The 17,338-nt window shown below is 47.2% G+C and overlaps 1 protein-coding gene across 3 annotated transcripts in view; it reads right to left on the bottom strand.

Moving 5' to 3' along the window:
* Positions 1 to 1,461: 1,461 nt before the first annotated feature.
* PRRX2 (paired related homeobox 2) overlaps positions 1,462 to 17,338 on the bottom strand; it is a 57,688-nt gene continuing 41,811 nt past the window's right edge. Inside the window, exons 2-4 of one of the 3 annotated variants that reach the window (XM_033137801.1) lie at positions 6,435 to 6,619; positions 5,449 to 5,627; positions 1,462 to 3,709 (exon numbers count right to left, since the gene is read on the bottom strand). In XM_033137801.1, the coding sequence (XP_032993692.1) occupies positions 3,478 to 3,709; positions 5,449 to 5,627; positions 6,435 to 6,619 (596 nt within the window). In that variant the 3' untranslated portion in view covers positions 1,462 to 3,477. Of the gene's footprint in view, positions 4,241 to 5,448; positions 5,628 to 6,434; positions 6,620 to 17,338 lie in introns of all 3 variants that reach the window. The other 2 variants (XM_033137802.1, XM_033137803.1) reach the window with 2 other exon arrangements.

The following is a 17,338-nucleotide window of genomic DNA, read 5'->3' as shown; positions in this document are numbered from 1 at the left end:
ACTGAGGGTTTGAGACCCATGGGGTTGATGGGTCTCAGTGCCTCCTCATCTTTTAAAATACCTGTCCTGGAGCTCATCTTTCCAAGGAACTATTAACTGGTGTTTTTTTAAAAAAATTGTTCCAAACTGACCTGGGACGTGCTAGTGAAGGGCGAGTAGTAGTAGCAGTAGTAGTGGTGGTGGTGGTGGTGGTAGCAGCAGCAGCAGTAATAGATAGGGACGTGGGTGGCGCTGTGGTCTAAACCAAAAAGTCTAGGGCTTGCTGATCAGAAGGTTGGCAGTTCGAATCCCCGCAACGGGGTGAGCTCCCGTTGCTCCGTCCCTGCTCCTGCCAACCTAGCAGTTCGAAAGCACATCAAAGTGCAAGTAGATAAATAGGTACCACTCCGGCGGGAAGGTAAACGGCATTTCCATGCGCTGCTCTGGTTTCGCCAGAAGCAGCTTAGTCATGCTAGCCACATGACCTGGGAAAACTGTCCACAGACAAATGTCAGCTCCCTCGGCCAGTAAAGCGAGATGAGCGCCGCAACCCCAGTGTTGTTCGCGAATGGACTTAACTGTCAGGGGTCCTTTACCTTTACGGTGCAGTGATGGTGTAGAGAGTTGTAGCCATAGCTGTCAACCCTCCCTGCTGTTTCCCACTGCTATAATAAGGGAATTTTCCCCCCAAAAAGGGAAAGGTTGACAGCTATGAGTTGGACTAGGCCATGGGAAACCAGAGTTCAAATCCCCACTTGGTAATGACACTCATTGGGGGACCCTGGGCTAGTCACTGCCTCTCAGGGTTGTGGGGATTAAACAAGGAGGGGTGGAGAACCATGTACACCTCCTTGAGCTTACCTCCGAGGAAAATGGGGAGTATAGATGCAACAAATAAATAAAATTAATAATACTGCAGACAGGCCCCTTTCAGACTTTTCTTTGTGGGCCTACCAGTTATAATTTCCATTTGATTTTTTTAAAATATCAGCTTGCCTTTGAGTGGACTCCCCTGTCCAGGCTAAATGTGGCATCAGATATTGGCTCTGCCCTTCTCCATATAAATGCTCTCCAAGTTAGCGATATGAGTCACAACACAGTAGAAACACCAAATCACAGAGGTGGTTTGAATGTGGCATGTAGAAACCATCTGATATTTATTTTATAAGCATTGAATTAAAAACAAAACAAAAACAAAACAAACAAAAAAACAGATTTCACCAGCCACTATTATGTTCATGCCATCTCTGGCAGCCATTTTGAAACAAAGAGAGTTCCTTGAAACTCGTAGAGTTTGAAATAATTTGGAATCAAAACCACCCACATTTTGAGTTGGGGAGAAATTGCAGAACTGGGTTTCTTTCCTCTAGTTCTTCCTGGTCTGTGCTGCTTTGCAAATCTCTTCCACCACCACCACCACCCCCTTTTCCCCACCTGTTTTTTTTTTTTTTTTAATGCAAATGAAAATTTGACTTTTCATTATTTCATTTGTGAACATTTTCTTGAGTCTAGAAGTCTGGAAGCTCATCCTGGAAGCAAAAAAAAATCAGCTCATTACCAACCGGAATTTGCAAAGCTCAAACTCCTCAGTATCTCTTGCCCCTTACTTAGGCTCCTGCAGGCAGTGAGATTTCCCCCCTCTCCCTTCACTGGTAGGAGATTCTGTTCAAATTCTTTGGAGGAACAACCTGCATTTCCTCCTTATACACAATTCCATAGTCTCCAATTGCTACGAAAAAGCTGGGACCTTCACAAAAACCCTCAAGCTTCTCTCTGACACGCAGAGTCCCGAATTCCCCCAGCCAGCAAATGGGCACATGGACGGGGTATGAAATGGTTCAAAGAAAGTTGATTTGACCCATACCCCTTCTGCTTTTCTGTATCTCCTGTTGAGGGTCACACTGTTTCTCATTCGCCACCCAAGCCAGAGGTGAATGGCTGCGAGGCGACAAGGGCAGAGGCTGATTGGAAGGCAGGCTGGCATGTGCAAGTGGGACTCCACCTGTGCATAGCTGTCAACTTTTCCCTTTTTTTAAGGGTAATTCCCTTATTCCGAACAGGATTCCTCGCAAAGAAAAGGGAAAAGTTGACAACTATGCACCTGTGATTGGCAGGAATGAGGTGAGGGAGAGAGGCTGGTCATCATAAAGGGTGCCAGAGGCCTCTGGGAGAAGGTGGATTGGGGAGATAAGCTAAGTGAGAGAGAGGTGGAGCTGTGTTCACCCTGGAATAGTTTATAATGCAGGTCACTGGCAGCGCACTGCTAGGACCCTTCCACATTTCAGGGGTGCCTATCACCTCTCACCAGCTCCCCTATTTTGCACATCCTGCAGCCACTCTTACAACCACACAGTATACATACCATGTCAGCCACAAGTGTCTTTGTTTATTAAGGGTGACTAAGGCCAAAGCCGCACCATACATTGAAAGCACTATGAGACCACTCTAAGCAGCCACAGCTTTCCCCCGCCCCCAGCCAAGCAAACTAGGAGCTGTAGCTTGTAGCCACAAACCACTGCCACCAGGGAGCAGCATAGAGGACGGACAGCTTTTCTGTGGCAAACAGGTACACTCTGGTCTAGGGCTCCAAGATCTCTATGCATTTGAAGCAGTATTATACCACTTTAAAGTATCAAAGAGGGAATGACTGTTAAACCACTGGTTGATTGTATAGACCAGACCTAAAGAGGTTTTTCTGGAAATCACAAAAGGAATAGCATACCACCCAACATTCCTCAGGTGAAAATAGGGCTTCTCATTTTACATCTGTATACCAAATAGATTCTGACCTTCAATAATTTCCTGGGTTTAGCAGGTGGCTTCTCCCCTCCACCTTAGCATCCTTAAGTAATTTGAAATTATCAAGGTCTACCAACTGAGTTTAACAGCTAAAGGGGGGGGCAGGGAGTACCATGCACCACAATGTGCTTGAATGTTTCTTTATATTTTAGATTTCCTTATTTCAAATACATATCACTGATCATTTTTTTTTAATGGCTATCTGCTTTCTTGTTTATATTCAGTTTTCCTCTCCCTCCCTTTGCCTGAAGCAACACATCTTCCCCTTCTCACACATCTTTAGGTTAGGCTGGTTCTGCTATTAAATTGTTTACTTTGTATTGGTTCAGTTCTCTCTTCCTGGTTTGGGGCAGAATGGCTGCAGGCTGCTGACAGGGGGCTCCGGGGGCTTCATTCTTTGTGATGAGAGCTTTGGGGGTGCTTCTGCCTCCAGGGGTTGAATGTGGATAGAGGACAGTCTTGTGTCTTGGGGCACCCAATCCATTTAGCACTCCATGCCTCTGAGTCCTGTCCCTCCCTGGGACTCAACATCCCATCAACCCAATGCCATGCTCATCCTAAAGACACACACACACAAACATTTTTGAAAGCCAAAGGGCATGGACCTTCAAATGGCACACAACCTCTCTGGAAACCAGCAGAGTAAGCAGGGTATCTGATAATCTCTTACAGGATTCTGAGTTATTGTGAGTTCCCCTCTTATCTCCCAGAGGGTTTTTTTTTTTTTAAGGAATGGGGTGTGCGCATTTGAGCAAAAATGAAAAATGCAGCTTCTTTGTTACAGCAATGTTGAGTTGTTGTATACCCCCAAAATGTACACTTGTACCATGTGGGGCTGGATGAGTGAATACAGGTACAGCAGGGTTCAGAAACTTTCATCAAGTTCTTCTCTTTCAAAACTGCGGGTGAACAGCTCTGAACTTTTGATCTGCTGAGAAAAGAAAGGGTGAGGTAACTGCAGGGCGATTTGGCTTTACACTTCTCACATCTCCTCTGGAGGGTTTGATAGTTTCTCTTGGCCACCCCATCTGCTAAAATCAAACCCTGCCAGAGTGTCCCATTCCTTCATTCCTCAAAGCCAGTGAATTTACCAATTTGGGGAGAAATAAAGACATTGGAAACGCCTGTCTTCCAGAAAGGACGTGAAAGAGACAAAGGGCAGAGTAAGAGAGACAGACAACGTATGAAGGTGTTGGAGTTGCTGGAGCAAGAATCATCAAGGTCTTGGCTGCCCAGCGGGGCTGGACTTTGAAGCAGGCGGGGTGGAGATCCTGGCTGCAGGGGAACATGAGGCAGGCTTGCCTCTTCGGCACGACCCTGTGGTCAGTTCACAGTGGGCACCTGGTTCTGATGAAGGCTGAACTCTTTGGCTTTGAGGCGTAAGCTGGCAATGCTGTTGGCCATGTTGACCCCTTGGGTGGGCGTGGTGGGGCTGCTAGAAGTGTACGGAGGCACTGTGTTGCTGAGCCATGCGAGGTGGGGAGAGAGGGAAACAAAAGAGAGTTATAAGTCTTAACAGCAACTGTTGCTTGCTCAAGGCCACCCACCCTCTGCCCACGTCGCATCTCTCATCAGTCCTACTTCACATCAGATGTGTGGTGTTCCAGGGTTGGGGCAGGTGGGTAAAAAATGGGAGCTCTGTAGCCACTGATTCTTCTCACCCTTTGTGCTGTTTGGAACAAAAAATGCTGAAAGGAGGCAAGTTAGCCACTGTAGATGGGCTCTAGGGTTACTCTGGAGAAGGGGTGTGGGAAGCTCACCGAGGAGTCATTCTGTCTGCTCCAAAGCTAAGCATTTAGGAACACTGACAACACAACAGGCTTCTGTTTCAAGACGAAGGTGTGGAAGTTCTGTTACATTTTATGGAACTTCACAGAAAACTCTTAAGAAGATATTGGAGCACTCCAAACCATTTGAGCACATGTGTGCACAGAAAACAGCAGACCTAGCTGAAAGGCAACACATGGAGATCTGCAGTGATCAATGAAATGCACCCCTAATTATCATTATTGTACAATTACAACAGTAAAGGGGTGTGGCTGTGACTTTCTCACACTTCTGAATTTCCCCCTACACTACAGGTTCACACTTTCTTGAATGTTTTTGCTGGGCTGTAATATGTCTTGGATGAGCTCTGGTCATGGCTATTTGTTATCTAGGGGGAGGACACAGAGAGGTGTGTGACTGTATTTTTAGCAGTACCAGTAAAAAGATAAACCCCAAACTTGCTCCATGAGATCAGCATCTTTTTTCTGAATATGTTGTGGGAGGTTACGCATATCATCTCACACACTTTCATCTCAATCCATGTTGCATGACTCTGATTGTGTGCTTGCCTTCATTTGCAAGTTCAGTAACTGACAAAGCTATGCTGCTCTCTGAACTGAATTCCTCTACACTTCTAAATTCTGTTTCCCTTTGAAGTGGAGCAGCTGCATACTCTGATTTTAGACCATCTCTCTCCTCCTGCTCTCTTGCAAAATAAGCATTCTCTAGGCAACTGAAGCAACTTCAGTTTCCCTTCTTTTCTTGTCCCTGTTCTTGTTAGCACTTCTGTTTGAAAATGGGTGTGATTATATTGTTGCTAATCTGCTTCATAGGTCTGTGTAGGGAAATGGTCTGGGTTGTTTTCTGCACAGAAAGGAAAACTGAAGACTGCTCTGGACTTACCTGTATTGGGATGTTGTTGACCAGGAGAGATAGTCTGGGCTCAGGTTGGTTGGACGGGGGGCCATGGGTTGTTCGATGGCTGCATCTTGGCTGTAGGATTTGAGGAGTGATGCCGATCTGTTGGCAAGCATGGCCCTCTCATTTCGGCGAAATTTGGCCCTCCGGTTCTGAAACCATACCTGGCAGAGAGGAAGAATGCTAGGGTGTTATTTTAATCTGCAATTTAAGGAATATAATAATGAGTAAGAACACAAGTCCATTCAGCTCAATATTGTCAATACTGACTGGCAGCAGCAGCTCTCCGGGGTTTCAGGAAGGGGACATTCCCAGCCCTACCTGGAGATGCCAATGGGGGCTGAAGCTAGGACCTCCTGCATCCAAAGCAGATGCTCCAACACTGAGCTGCAGCCTTTCCTCTAAAAGAGGAATACCGGTAAATATTCCAGTCCTCATGGTTCTGAATAAATATGCATGGGCAGAATTAAACATGGAAATACTGAGTCAGACCCTTGGACTGTCTAGCTCAGTATGCTGGCAGTGGCTCTCTTGAGTTTCAGGCATAGTATTTTCTCAGCCCTACCTAGAGATGCTATCAGGAATAGAACCCGGGACCTTCTGAGAGCCAGTGTGGTGTAGTGGTTAAGAGCGGTAGACTCGTAATCTGGGGAACCGGGTTCGTGTCTGCACTCCTCCACATGCAGCTGCTGGGTGACCTTGGGCTAGTCACACTTCTCTGAAGTCTCTCAGCCCCACTCACCTCACAGAGTGTTTGTTGTGGGGGAGGAAGGGAAAGGAGAATGTTAGCCGCTTTGAGACTCCTTCGGGTAGTGAAAAGCGGGATATCAAATCCAAACTCTTCTTCTTCTTCTGCATGTACAGGAGATGCTCTACCACGGAGCTTGAACACCCACAACTTCATTCCGGTCCCTGTAGGTGTACATCTCTGGAGAAATGGTTGCCTTCAGCTATTCCCTTCTCCCTCTCACCTGCACTCTGGCCTCGCTAAGGCTGACTCTCCGTGCCAACTCCTCCCGGACAAAGGCATCAGGGTAGTGCGTCCTCTCAAAGACCCTCTCCAGAGCCTGGAGCTGGCTGCTGTTGAATGTGGTGCGGTTTCTCCTCTGCTTCTTCTTCCTCTTGGCAGAGCTGCGGGATGCACTCAAGCTCTCACCTGCTGGGGGACAAAAGAGAGGCAGTGATGACACCACAATGAAGCCACAAGAACAAAAGAAGAACCTGGTGGATCAGGCCAACAGTCTATTTCGTCCAGCATCCTTTTCTCACTGTGGCTGAACAGTTTCCTATGGAAAACCAGCAAGCAGGATCTGAGCTCAAGAGCCCTCTCCCCCAGTGCTATCAAGTATCCCGTTTTCCCCGGGATTCTCCCTTATTTTAAGCAGTTTCCCGCTGCTCTCCCTTATTTTTTATTTCCCTTAAATTTCCCATTTTTAATGGAAGCAGCTCCTCCCCTGTTGGCCAGGGACTGGGTGGGAAGACCTCGCCTACTTGGAGAGAAAAGCCTCAGCCCTCAAAGCAAGTGGGAGCCGTTTCCCGTGCTTACAGGGGGGTGTATTCCTCCCCCTGCATCAGCCCCTATCCGCTGCCGCCGAGCCCCTCAGCCGGCCAAAAGGGTTAGCTGGTGGGCGGAGCCTGGCTGCCTTTGAGCAGCTGCTGCTTCCTGTCCTGTTTTGATGGGATCAGACAAGAAGACGATGGGGCTTCATTGCGCGGAGCACATGGCTGCCCTCCTCTTTGCTGGCTGCCCTCCTCTTTGCTCTGCTCCAAGCCTGCTTGGAGTTTACATTGCTGCTCCTCCCACTTTTGCTTCTGGCTCCACCCACCACTGACATGTGACTGTCCCCGGGATAGGTGAGACTGCTGATCCCTTATTTTCAAATCCGAAACTTGACAGCTATGCTCTCCCCTCCTGTGGTTTCTGGCACTGGTATTCAGAAGCATTGCTGCCTCTGAATGTGGAGGTGGAGCATGGCTAGTAGCCATTGATAATCTATCCATACACATCACACCTGGGTGGGCACCTGGAGAAGAAAAAGCTTAGAGATGATATAATAGCCATCTGGAGGGCTATCACATGAAAGAAAGAATAGACTTGTTTCCTGCTGCTCCAGAGAGGAGGACTGTGGCAAACTGCAATCATGCCTCTCACCTGGAAGGCAATTAACTCCTTTATTCATTCTCCTATTTCACCACACGAGATAGGAAGTGCCTGAGCTTGCTCACTACAAGCTCAGACCACGTGCTTTTAAGTAGAGTTTGGATGGCCATCTGTCATGGATGCTTTAGCTGAGATTCCGGCATTGCAGAAGGGGGGTGGACTAGATTAGTCTTTGGTTCCCTTCCAGTTCTACTATCACATGATTCTATAAAATGCAGCCTAGGAAGGTGCAGTCCGCCAGAGAATGGTCCCTGGGCGTGTGTTTCAGTTTAAATTCTGTCCTGAAATCCTATACAGCAATTTTGCCTCCCGCTCTGTTATGCAAACATCTGGCTTCCATTTGTTCCCTAATGGCGGGAAAGAAAGTTATTTTGGAATTCACTTTAAAAAAAAAAAAAATGGAATAATTTTATGACAGCCCCTTTGATTTTCAGCAGGGTTGCCCCAGATTCTTCTGCTGTGTGTCAAATCTAAGTAGCTGTGATGTGGCAAAACGTTTTGCTTGCCTGGATTGCTCCCTAAGAGATGGGTTGGGATTGAGGGCACAAGAGACTCACTCTAAAACAGGAGGTGGGGGGCTCAGCCCTTGGGGGTGCATGCAGCCCCTCAGACCTCTCCACCTGGCCCTCAGAACCCTTCCCAGGCCACACCTTTCACTGCTTTGCATCCTCTCTGAGTGATTTTGTCCTGCAGGGATGTGTCTTTGAGCTGGTCATGCTTCTTGCCTGCCTGGATGGAGGATAGCATACCCCTCAGACATTCCTCAGATGAAAACAGGGACATTTCTCACTCTTCCGCCTCCCTAACTGAACCTACTCGACGCTCTGCCGGCAGAGCATTTCCACCACCCTGCACCTCAGAGCCATGCGTCACGTGAGGCTATGCCTCAGCATTGGTGGCACGTCTCTTCCTCCTCATCCGCTCTCCAGCAGCCGCTATGAGCTGCCCAAGAGAGGAGGCTGGCATTTAAGGCAGCCATGGAGAGGCAGCGGGGTGCTCCCTCACAGTCGCCACTGTCGCCCCAGGGCAAGAGCTGGGTCATGTTCACCCCCAAGCTCGGCGGCGGTGGTACTGATGGGAAATAGGGACATTCTGGGATCAAATCAGAAACTTTTGTAATTCCGGGCTGTCCCTGGGAAATCAGGACACTTGGAGAGTATGGGATAAAGAAAGGGGGATGCATGCAGAAACTAACCCACTGTGCAAAGGGCGAAATTCGTATTGGTTGCTCTGTCTGCTTTTGCCTCTGGCTCCTCCCACCACTGGCATGTGCATCCCCCCGACCAACCCACACCCTGGAAGGAAAATGTGGCCTTTGGACTGAAAAGGGTTTCCCACTCCTGCTCTAAAATAACTTGTTGATAATTTTCCTGCCTTCCAAAGCGAATAGCCAGTTCCAAGCTTGCCCGCCTGCCTTCCTGGGGGTGAGACTTTCCAACTCTACAGTTCTATTATTCCTCTGGCACCTCTGCTTTAACCCTTCCTTCTCCTCTTATTCGGCTTAGCTGAAGGGGTGGAAATAGCCTGGAGTGCATTAGCTGTACATACCACCAAAGAAAAATAAATGCAGCTCCTTTCTAGTTAGCTGTAACCTCTCTCTCCGAGAATTCCTTCCCCACCCCACCCCCTCGAAATAACAGTTATGGTAAAATGTGACCCAGAGGCTGCGGACATCTCTAAGCAAATAAATAGGCTTTATTAATTAACACAAGTTCTTAGCAGACGGAACCCCAGTTCGATTTCAGGTGGTCTGAATTAGCAAAAGCAAACAAGGTGCTTAACATGGATTTAACAAATTCACACTGACTCGGCCGGATTTGGAGGGATGTCCTTTGCCCAGAAATTGTTTGGAAAGGCAGGACCTGTCACTCACCCCTTCTCCCAGGTCAGTGGTCTCCTTCACAGCTGGGATGAGAAACCTGTGGCTCTTGAGACATTGCTCGACTCTTAATTCCCATCAGCCCCAGAGAAGCAGGGACAAGGATAGTGGGATATGTATCAAGATGAACCTTTCAATTTCATTTCTCTCTCTCTCTCTCTCCATTCTAAAGTTCAAGTTCTCCACATTTCCACTTCATGCAATTCGCCAGCATTTTAGTAATAATAATAAAAATATTTATGTATATATGCATGCATGCATGTATGTTTGTATTTATATGCTGCCCATCTGACTGGGTTGCCCCAGCCACTCTGAGCAGCTTCCAACAAATTGAAAACATTGAACACAGTCACACATTAAACATTAAAAAAACTTCCCCAAAAAGGGCTGTCTTCAGGTGTCTTCTAAAAGCCTGATAGTTGTTTATTTCCATGACATCTGATGGGAGTGTGAACTTACCCTAATATGCATTTTGTGTGTGTGTGTGTGTGTGATTTTGCCTAATGGGCACTTGTTTGCAAAGTGATTTTCTCTGATATAGTGCATATTTGCAAGCCATTTTCACAAATGAAGCCAGGCCGGTGAAGGGTGTGAGCTGAAGAGGCATCCCAGGGCCCAAACAGAGGTAGCTGGAGACCCCTCCAGGCCTGAGATTCTACACGCCTGCTCCAGCAATTTCCCATGGAAAAGGTGCCAGGACTGTTTCATGGTATATAGCTTTCCCCCGCTGCTTATGCTTGTGGAAAGGGAAAATACGTGTGATGTGCCACAGCTAACCTCAAGCGGCTCTAAGTGCTAAAGCTGGCTTTTGAGGGAAAGGAATTGGAAGTGCATAACAACTTGGACAGAAATCAGATACCTTTGCTCAGTAAAAAGAAAATAAACTCACAAACCCTGGTCTTCTTCCAAGTGTTACAATGGTTGTGCACCATCCCCAATCTCTGCCGAGCGGCAGAAAGATTTCGGGGGGTTCCAGGGTTGTGTTTCCATTGGGAAATCAAGGCACGGTGGAGACTAGTGTCTTTAAGAAATATGGTTTGTTGTTCACATATTTACACCTGGGTCTACTTTGGAGAGAGTTCAGAGTATTACGTGTCAAGAGGGGCTTGTTCCCCACAGCAGTCCAAGGCATCCTGCAAACCATCTCTGTGCCTCTGTCCCAGCCGGCCAAGATGGTTCTGCCCTCCACAGCACCCCCTTTCCCCCCCCCAACCTCTAAATTTCAAACAGACACATTTTTCCTGTAACTTCTCCCTCTCACCTCTACTCAAAGTTTAGGTAAAAGAGTGTCAGTGACTGGCCACTGTCAGATAATTGCACCTTGGACTCAGCTGCACCGGGAAAGAAAAAGCGCTTTATATGCGTTGCTTAAGCATGATAACACTGTGACAACAAATGGCGCTGTGGAGTTCCATTTTTGCTAACCCAGTTTCTCATGCAAAGCTTACAATGGCGTTTAACTGAAACGCTTCTTTGATGTGCTAGATCCAGCCCTTGATAGTCCTTCTCCCCAGGACTGCATTTTAAATCTAGTCTCTGGCATCTTCTCTTCTATGTTCTAAATATTATCTAAATGTTACCCATTCTCAAGTTTCTAACATTCCCTAACTCTAGCAGTTACAGGTATCCTTTCACCCCAAAACTCTTGCTACCCCAGATCTGTAACAAAAGTTTTGACCCATATGGCTACTTTCCATATGGCTACCTTACCAGATTTTTTTTCAATGAATCCAGGGACACTTTTCAACTTCAGTAGGAATGATAGGATTTTGTCGGGGGACTGATTTGTAAATCCGGAGACTGGTCGGGGGGGGGGGGACTTCTGGTAACCTTACTGTAGGGCAAAGGTGGGCAGTCTTCCCCCCACCCAGATCCATACCCAATGGTGGGCAAGACCAGAGCCGGAAGGGGGTGGAGACACACTCCTTTCCTCTATTTTTCTGCCACTTCCCTTCTCTCCCTCTTTTTTTCTGTTTCTGCCACTCCTTTTCTCTCTCACACATCCTTGCTGCCACCTCCCATCTATCTTGCTCACTTTCTTCACCGCCTCCTTTTTTCTCACACTCCCTTTCTGCCTCCCCCTTCTCTCTCACACTCAGGATAGGTTAAATTCCCTTCTCTGGTGCCAGGGCCCTAATCCAACTTCCCTCCCAGTGTCATGGGATCTAATCTCTGGCCTGACTCCTCTTATCTAGCTTGGCCCGTAATGAGCACACCAAGTCTCTAACGAAACATCTGTAAGAAATGTCATAGGTCTTTTATCTTCCTCTCTACCACCTAAATCCTGACCTTAATGTTCGTGGAGTGTTTTTTGTTGTTGTTGTTGTTGTTTTAATTGGTGAATTTGGAATGGGAAATATGTTCTTACAGGTTCTGGGTGCCAGAGTTTGTGGGTGTAAGTCACTCACAATTCTTGGGTTCAGTAAAAGTTAGAATTAATGAGGTTTGGCTAAATTATGCCCAACTCAATTTATGCTATTAAGCAGGCTAGTTTGGCAAAGATAGCTGGATGGGAGTCTTGGAAGAACAAATGCTGATGATGGCTGAACTGTTAACCCATTAACAGAGATTGGTGGAAATGGTGAAAGCCCCTCTGTGAACTGAGTAGTAAGCAGAGACAAAAGGCCAGCTTTTCAGGAGGAAGGGGGGAAATTGCACTGACATAAGTGTCATCTTTGCAAGCTGGGCGGTGGGGGAACCAGAGCAGGAGGTGAATGGTCTGTTTTATGCTGCAGAAAGGGTCAGATATGATGTTTGGGGTCTCTTGGAGTCCGAGGCTGCAGCATTGGGAGGAGGAGCACAACCCTCTTGGGATGTAAATGCTCTGCACTCTCTCCATCTAGATGCAGATTGTATGTTGTAGGTATCCATCTGTCTTGAGGTACAACGGAGTGGGCCTTGGGGGGGGGGTGTGAAGCCAAACTGCTGCATTAGCAGCACTGAAATGACCTCTCTGCAGCGCAAGCATGGCCAGAGTATACAGAGGTCCTAGGCTGACCAGACAACAAGACGGCACTCTCAGCTCCACTGATGTGGTCCAAAGGGAAGCAGAGCAATACATTTGGCACCAACTTGGCTACAGCAGTTTCCCAAAGGAGCCATACAAGGCGCCATCCAAACACCTTAGGGATTCTACTCTGGATTTGAGTAGGGTTTCCTCCTTAGCCCTTTCTCCTGAAGATGTCCCACAAGGCAGTGGAGGTTTGGGATCCGTTTTCCTTCTCCTAGAGGGGCTCCCTTCCCAGGTAGACAAGCCCCATCTGCCTCTCACTTACCTCTACAGGATATGCTGTATATATGTGTAAGTAATCCATATATCATAAGGACACTGCAGTCTGTGCTTTGCCTCTTTGTTCCAAAAAGTAACCCAGATCCTGACAAGTGCTCCTGGTACCCCTGGAATCTCACACTGCTCGGAGGTTGGGGTGGTGTGTCACACTGGTGTCAGAAGTGGGATCTGCGTTTTCTAGAGGAAAAGGGCTGAGGGCTAGATGTGCCTGAGCCGAAATGGAGGGAGAAACAGCAGCATTCATAGAGCAGGTCATGTTGGTGCTCCAGCAGCAGGTCCAGCAACAGATGCAGCAAGAAAACTAGCAGTTTTATAAAACAGAGCAGCAGCCGGCAAAGTGGCAGAGAAGCCTCAGTGGAGAGGAAAACATGACTCCAAGCAAGGCGAGTGCTCTGCCAGATGGAAAGATGCTACAAGTGCTGGAGGTGACCCAGGATTTAGGCACAAACTATTTTGAGCCTTGTATGAAAATGCTCAATCTAACTCAGGGTGGTCCTGGGGTATAGTATTATATTCCAAGAGAAATCACAGTACTACTTCTGGACATGGGGGGGGGGGGAAGCAAATTAATTCTCATTCTTTCTAGGTCAGATATCTGGCAAGGCGACGTTGTTTTGCCTGAAACCACATTCAGGCTGGAGCAGAGACAGACTCTCAGGTTTTCTTTTTCTTCACTTTATAGTTGTAAAGAATAGCTGCTTGTTGGGGTGGGATTCACTTGGTCTGTTTTTTATGGCGGACTGACTTCATCCAACATTCCCATACTGTACTTGTTTATGGATCTGAACATGCTTCCTGGTCAGATGACACTCCGCTCCTGATTTTGTGGTGTACTTTGAGCATGCAAAAAAGCCTGCACGAAAATATGTATTATTGCATAAAAGATGGACAGGAAGTGCATGGGTTTTTTTGTTTTGTTTTGTTTTACTGGCGAGTGCACCAGAAAGCATTGGAAAGTATGTTTTACATATAAACAGTACACAAAATGCACATGACAGAATGGCATGCAATGAAATGGGACAGAACAGGATGGAATGAGATGCAACAAAATAGAATGGGACAGTAAGAAAACATAATGGGTCAGGACATAATGTCCTACTACAAGATGCAACAGACCTATGTGTGCCATTGAGACCTAAACAGGATGGAATTAACTGCTCAGTCCATCCCTAACTGATTCTAGTATAGACAATCTTCTTACTTGGAAAAGAATATTCTCTTTCCGGGGGGGGGGGGGAGATCTACACTGATTGGGGGGGTGTTAAAAAAAACCCCGGTAATATAGCTCTCAATGTAATTTTCCATTGACGACAGATCACTGCTCTACAGCACCCTCTGGTGTCACATTTTTATAACACATTATTAATGTTTTAATTGACCATTGTAGATTAGTCCAATGTCTCCTCAAAAGTTAAGTCAGCATATAAATCAATATGGCTAACCTGATCCAAAACACCCACCCACTCCACTCACACATGAAAACAAAGACCACCATAGCCAACCACAAATGAAAAAACCACACCCTAGGCCAACCCCAACCTCTCTCACCACCAAAGGAACACAAGTGAACAGCAGAGAACCTGCACAAGCAATGCTGATATCAAACCCTACATATATTAAGTAAAATAGAAACATATATATTAAGTAAAAATAGAAACCCAACCCCACCCCCACCCATCTTCCCCCCTCCACCTTTCCACCCCTTTTCTTCCTAATGTCTCAACAAATGAAACTGATTTGTAAAAATGTTACATGGGGGAGGGAATACGAGAGAGAGAGAGACATTGCACATACTTTTGTAAATCAAGAAAATCTTTAATAAAAATACATTTAAAAAACAACAACAGGGCCTACTCCTAGGCAAATGGGTTTAAGAGTACTGCTGTCACTGAGGCTGGTAATGTGGAGCCTCAGGCCTGGAGGCCAGATGTGGCCATCCAACCCCCATCTATATGGTCCTCAGGACTCACTCCATCCCTTCCCCAGCCCAGCCCCCTCTCCCCCTTGCTGGCCTTGCTCTGCAAACCTCCTTGAGTGCTTTGGCTAGCTGGAAGGCATCCCTCAGTGGGATTACCGTATGCCTCTTGCTTGTCAGGATGGGGACGTGTGTTCATAGTAATGTCTGAATTCTCCATGACTTGAACAGTAGCCTATTTCACAAACTTAAAAGTAATGTTTGTTGCTCTACCTACAACTTTTTTTGCTTCTGGCTGGCTCCACCCACTACTGTCATGCAGCCCTCATAACGTTTCCCACATGGGAATGTGGCCCCCCCCAGTCTGAATTAAACAATTCCTCAACACTGATTTAGGAGCCCAACCAAAACAAAAAACTTTTCAATTTACCCAGGGATTTTAGCTGATCGTCTCTATCTTTTGGCCTTTCACATTTTATTTGCTGCTTGTTGACTTTGGATTGCTGTTGGGGGGTTTTATGCTTCACCCCCAATGCAATTATTCCTGCATTGCAGAAGTTAGACTGGATGGCCCCTGTTGTCCCTTCCAACTCTACAATTCTGTGATTCCATGTTTCCACCCATCCCCGGAATCTAAGCAGTTTCTCTAAATGCTTTCATGAAAGAAGAAGAAGAGTTTGGATTTGATATCCCGCTTTTCACTACCCGAAGGAGTCTCAAAGCGGCTAACATTCTCCTTTCCCTTCCTCCCCCACAACAAACACTCTGTGAGGTGAGTGGGGCTGAGAGACTTCAGAGAAGTGTGACTAGCCCAAGGTCACCCAGCAGCTGCATGTGGAGGAGTGGAGACACGAACCCGGTTCCCCAGATTACGAGTCTACTGCTCTTAACCACTACACCACACTAGCTCCCAATTATAATTATAAAAGGGATAATTATAATTATAATTATAAAAGGGATAATTATAATGACCTGTCTCCTGCTAAATAGTCCAGCAAGTTCATGCTACTGTGTTGAAAACCTGCTAAACCCACTAGTGCAGCAGAGGCAACTCTGCAGCCTGAGAAGTGGAGGCTTCCTTGAGTCAGGGAAGACAGAAGTTTTTTTATAAACAGCCCATTACTGGAAATCACCACTAGGAAGACTGACTTTACAGTAACGCCCTTCTTGTGGACTTCTCTGAAGAAGCATCTGGTTGGCCCCTGTGAGACTGAAGTGCTAGCCTAGACGAGCTCCTTTTGGACTGAACCCAGGGGCATGCCTTTTCCTCTGGATGTCTATTATGACAGCAGAACCTCCATGCCCAGAAGCAATCTATCCCCCAAATGCCAGTTGCTGGATTTCACAGGTGTTGCTGTTGTACTGAAGTCTTATTTGCAGGCTTCCCAATTGGGACATCTGGTTGGGTACTGTCAGGACAGGGTGCTGGGCTAGATGGGGCCCCATTCACCCTTATTCAGCAGCTAGGCTCTTCCCATGGAGGTCTATTGTGACAGCAGAACCTCCATGCCTGGAGGTAGCTTACCTCTGTATACCAGACGATGGGGAAGAACAACAACTGGATATTTTCTGCTGCACTTGGGTCTTGCTTAGGAGCTTCCCATAACAGACATCTGGTTGGCCACGGTCAGAGTAAGACTACATGGGCCCCACTTTGGCCTGATCAAACAACCAGCCTCTTCCTATATCCTTGCATTGCTGCCTTAATCTTGTGCCCATTCTGCCTACTAGGAGACGCCTAGCTTTCCTCTGTCCCATGCTTCATGCTTCCCCCTGACTTTGCTGCTCTGTGCTTCGTTGGAGGAGGGGGAGGAGGAAGCTCCCCACACACACACCCCGCCTGCAGCCCGCCCTCCACAACCCCGTGGCTTCCCATGTGCGTTCCAGTTTCCCTCGTGTGAGGCCTGGAGCAATTCAGATTCAGTGGCCGGGAAGGACGGCGCCTCTCCACATCTGGTTCAGCGCGAGAGGCTGGCGCCGGCCGTAGCCACAGACTTCAGTTGGGGAGAGAGAGACACAGACTTTAATAGGCTCGTACAATTCGCTTCCTCAGCTATCGCTGTGACTGAAAAGCTGCTTTGTTATATTTCAATTCTACACACACACACACACACACACACACACACTCCCTTTCGTGTATTGTGTGTGTGTGTGTGTGTGTGTGTGTGTAGATATATATATGTATGTACTATATATATATTCCAAGAAGGGTTGGAGGGAGAGAAACTGTGATGGCATTTCTGCAGGATGGATACAAGTTCCTGCTTTGAAAGGGGCAACAAGCATTATCATCTTAGCCTTCTCCAAGAAGATGGGAGGTGGGGGGGGGGGGTGTTGGCGGGGCGGGGGCGGGGGGGTGAGGGGACAGACACAAATGCCTCAGAATATTCTGCAGACGGAGAAGTTTCCCTAAAACCCATACCCTGCCAGGAGCCAAAGGCCACTTTAAAGGTACCAACTAGCAAAAATAGGGTTTGCTTCATCCGCTGTGCCCACACTGCTATCTGGACAATCCGTAGGAGAAATTAATTTATTTATTGCTTTTATGCCCCGCCTTTCTCTTCCATGAAGCTCCAAGTGGTGCACATGGTTCTCCCCTTCCTCATTTAATCCCCACAACAACCCTGTGAA

The sequence above is a fragment of the Lacerta agilis genome, chromosome Z, assembly GCF_009819535.1.
Source record: "Lacerta agilis isolate rLacAgi1 chromosome Z, rLacAgi1.pri, whole genome shotgun sequence".
Lineage (NCBI taxonomy): Eukaryota > Metazoa > Chordata > Lepidosauria > Squamata > Lacertidae > Lacerta > Lacerta agilis.
Note: the sequence above shows the minus strand (reverse complement) of the source record. Positions and strands in the feature narration are given on the sequence as shown.